The sequence below is a fragment of the Anopheles bellator genome, unplaced genomic scaffold, assembly GCF_943735745.2.
Source record: "Anopheles bellator unplaced genomic scaffold, idAnoBellAS_SP24_06.2 scaffold01241_ctg1, whole genome shotgun sequence".
In the NCBI taxonomy this organism is placed as follows: Eukaryota; Metazoa; Arthropoda; class Insecta; order Diptera; family Culicidae; genus Anopheles; species Anopheles bellator.
Genome location: NW_026685364.1, coordinates 547 through 3,037, shown reverse-complemented (window position 1 = coordinate 3,037; position 2,491 = coordinate 547). Strand labels below are relative to the sequence as shown.

The 2,491-nt window shown below is 40.8% G+C and overlaps 1 protein-coding gene across 1 annotated transcript; it reads left to right on the top strand.

Moving 5' to 3' along the window:
* Window positions 1-6: 6 nt before the first annotated feature.
* On the top strand, window positions 7-1,574 carry LOC131214517 (uncharacterized). The gene is made up of 2 exons (XM_058208883.1): window positions 7-451; window positions 1,041-1,574. Exons 1-2 carry the CDS (start codon window positions 88-90, stop codon window positions 1,067-1,069), a joined length of 393 nt encoding a protein of 130 aa, XP_058064866.1. The 5' UTR covers window positions 7-87; the 3' UTR covers window positions 1,070-1,574.
* Window positions 1,575-2,491: the final 917 nt, after the last annotated feature.

Below are 2,491 nucleotides of genomic sequence, written 5' to 3'. Positions count from 1 at the left end.
TCATTGCAAAAGGAAGTGAAGATCAAGCCAAATACTTGCTACGTTCAACATCCATTGCAATCGCCACTGCAGCAGCAGCAACAGCAAATGCTGCCGGCCACAACAACGATTGAAATTGCGTCTCATCAAATAGTGCCAGTTCTGGAGTCGCAGCACCAGCAACAGCATCACGCGCACAATCATTTACCATCGAATGGACAACACGTCAGCGCCGGTAATGTCATTTTGTCACAAAATCGCACCAATTTAGCGTCCGCTTCAGCTTACAATGCGCAACGGATTCTCGTGCATAATGCACCGTCCCGAGCCACAGTTGCCCAGCCGTATAGGAAGAAGAGAACCCCCGCCACAGCGCAAGCTATTCTTCCCAACAGGACGAGTGTACGGGTGCAGAAACTGGTCGCTAGCGGGCAACCGCCGTGCGCATGCTGCAAGAATGGTTTTCTACTAGGTATATTTTATTTGTTTTGATAACTCGCAGTTTGTGCGTAGGTCGTACACGCTGCGCCTTTGGATAAGTTTTAATGCAAGAAGAGTTAGTTTGAGCTCATTAGAGAGTAATAGTTCATTAACGTGAATGAGCGTGAACTTCAAGTTAGTGAAAATGTTTCCTCTGTCCGTTCTTTAATGATAAAATAATGCTTTAATTAGGTTTACTTGCCTCAGACTAACATTATTTTTGGCAGAAAATATTGTGAAACGAAATTGAGTTTTAACTATTTAGAAAGTTGTTGCTGGACGATGTAATTCTTATTTTACTACTATTTAAGATTTTTTAAGGTATCATTTATCATAAGCGACATAGTGTTTACACAAAATAGGTGCAATACCAGGCGGGACAATTGTGGTTGGTCGAGCGAGTGTTTTTTTAAATCTTTTAGATGAGCACACTATGGTTTTGCCATTCACAAAGCCTCAATCCCAGAATTTTGCGGGCCGAAATAGTAGGATATAAGAAATAAGGAATAAGTGATGCAATCAACAAGAACGCAGCAATTTTTACAACTGAATTAATTCTATAATTCTACAATTCCACACAGCCCGTCGTCGAAGCCGCTTGCCCCGTTAGCCGAGGTTCCGCGATACATGGAAACGCTACTGATGTGACGGAGTAGCAGCTTTTGTCTCTTGTTCCAGCGTTTGGAGTAGAAGAGACACGTTTGATTTTGAACCGAAATTTGTTCAATTTTAATTGTCCCATGCTTTGCTTCAATTTACAAGTTAAAGCTGGTTTTACATTGAAGACATTATCAAACTGTATCAAATACAGGCGAACTCAACATGAATTACAATAAGTTTTCAGTTGGCATAGTTTACGCTAGGAAGAAGCGTATTGATTCGTTTTTTACGCAGCAATTTAGCGTCAACCGAATTTGTGACGTGCATCTCTGCTATACGAATAACTGAACTGTAATTGGAAATTTAGAATACTCTTACCGGGGCTGCTGTAGGTGGATTATTTGTTCAACGAATGTTGATCATTTTTGTGTGCAGTACCGATAGCGCAAATATTTGCTGTGTGTTGGAAACAATGTATTTTAAGTTACGTGAAATAAAATAAACGAAAAACTTTGAGTTTATATTAAAAACAAATGTATGTGTTTGATAGTTGATTAGTGATCAGAAACTGTGAATTGATAAAATTAAATTCTGACTGAATACCGTTTCGAATGGCTTGCTTAAATTGAATGCTGTCGCTTACATCATGTGATACGATTTGAAAGGTACACATCGGACCATTTGTGTATACCATATCGTTTATTTCCTTTAACAGACCGCCGGATTTCCATTCTTTTGCAATTCCCTACTTGAGTAACTTTTCGTTTTTACCAACTCCTCTTCACTCCTTCCAAACCATCAAAATGGAACAATGTTTACGGAAAGCACAGCATATGAGCATTTCCCGTACATTATGTACTGAAGCTTAGAGTGTAAACGCGGATAGTATGCTAGTTAAATTCTTTGCTGCTGTCATTGCATGGCGTAGCAAGCACGCAAACATTTCAATGTCCTACGCTGTTGTCGCAGCACCTACGAAAGTGTTGCAATAAATGTTTGGCTTGCAGAAGAATTTGCGATATTATTTTCATCATTCAACACCTTGTCATCTTTCAACCATTTCGAGGGCTGCACGGTACTATTGTTGATATTGCGTCTCACCACAGAAAACACGCACTGTGCGCCGTTTGGTGCGGTTTTCCAGTGGGTTGCGTAGCAGAGCAGTTGCAAGGTGAGTTTGTGAAGCTATGGACATGAAAAATCATACGATGTGCGGTGCGTGTCGCTGATTGGTCGACAGTGGATAATGTGATGTTTACCCTTATTTGACTACCGTGTTAACTGAGAGCGTGTAAACGTTCATTCTATGTAGTGAACGTTCAGATGCTCTTTCGAACGTAAGTGCCGCTCCTTGTACGCTGTCTATCGACATTGATTTGGTTAGTTTAATGGTGCCCGTGGCGAACAGTTAGTCCATCGAGCTTAGGAGGAA

Excerpts from the sequence above, each read along its gene's own strand:
- LOC131214517 (XM_058208883.1), top strand. The coding sequence starts at position 88 with ATGCTGCCGGCCACAACAACGATTGAAATTGCGTCTCATCAAATAGTG. Across the intron at positions 452-1,040 it reads CAAGAATGGTTTTCTACTAG|CCCGTCGTCGAAGCCGCTTG; the intron begins GTATATTTTATT and ends AATTCCACACAG.